Here is a 746-nt window from a genome sequence, read left to right on the forward strand (position 1 = left end):
TGCCCACCCAGATTTCATCTAAAGCTTGATGACTTGGTCCATTGGAACCCCAAGGATTCTACTTAGTCCCAGAGAAACATGGCCACTATAATTAGTGATCAACAGGATTACTGCAACTTAGTAATATTCATTTCTTATTGATAAAACAAGGAAGGAGTTACCTCTCTCTTCCAGTGAAAGTAGGATAAGAGGGTTCAAAACTGGGTGTCTAAGGTTAGATCTCTATAATTACAATGAGGCAATAAGATACTGATCCTCACTACGAGGGGAGAATATAGTCTTCCATCACTTGTGTAACAGAAGAGAACTCTTGAGTGTATGGGAATAGGTGAAGGGCCACTGCAGTCCAGAGGCTGTTGGAAGGGCAGTATGACCAGTGACATAAGCCCCTGTCTGGTGAAGTGTGGCCCTGCAGGGGCAGGACAGCAAGATGAAGGGTTCTAAGGCATAAGGGCCACAAAGTCCCATGACTTACCAGGATTCGGTCAAAGGCTGATGGTGTCCCCCCACGCTGCACGTGCCCCAAGACAGTGACCCGGGTGTCATATCCCAGACGCTTTACCACCAGCTGAAAGGACAAAGAGAGGGACAGAGAGAGGGTTATGCAGAGTCAAGGGGAGAAAACAAGCAGAGGCTGAGGTAAACTGAGGATAGCTTAGCCTCTTATCTTATAATGGTTACTGGTGGGAGGGAGGGAACAGGAGGCAGGGACCTGCGGAGAGATGTGCAGAAAGACCAAGGGGACA

The 746-nt window shown here is 48.0% G+C and overlaps 1 protein-coding gene across 1 annotated transcript in view; it reads right to left on the minus strand.

Annotated features, from left to right (window-relative positions):
• Positions 1 to 746, minus strand: part of PFKM (phosphofructokinase, muscle) — a 25,537-nt gene that overhangs the window by 8,875 nt on the left and 15,916 nt on the right. Inside the window, exon 10 of the mRNA XM_008587895.1 lies at positions 476 to 568. Within this exon, the coding sequence (XP_008586117.1) occupies positions 476 to 568 (93 nt within the window). The remainder of the gene's footprint in view (positions 1 to 475; positions 569 to 746) is intronic.

Source organism: Galeopterus variegatus, unplaced genomic scaffold, assembly GCF_000696425.1.
Source record: "Galeopterus variegatus unplaced genomic scaffold, G_variegatus-3.0.2 Scaffold4580, whole genome shotgun sequence".
In the NCBI taxonomy this organism is placed as follows: domain Eukaryota; kingdom Metazoa; phylum Chordata; class Mammalia; order Dermoptera; family Cynocephalidae; genus Galeopterus; species Galeopterus variegatus.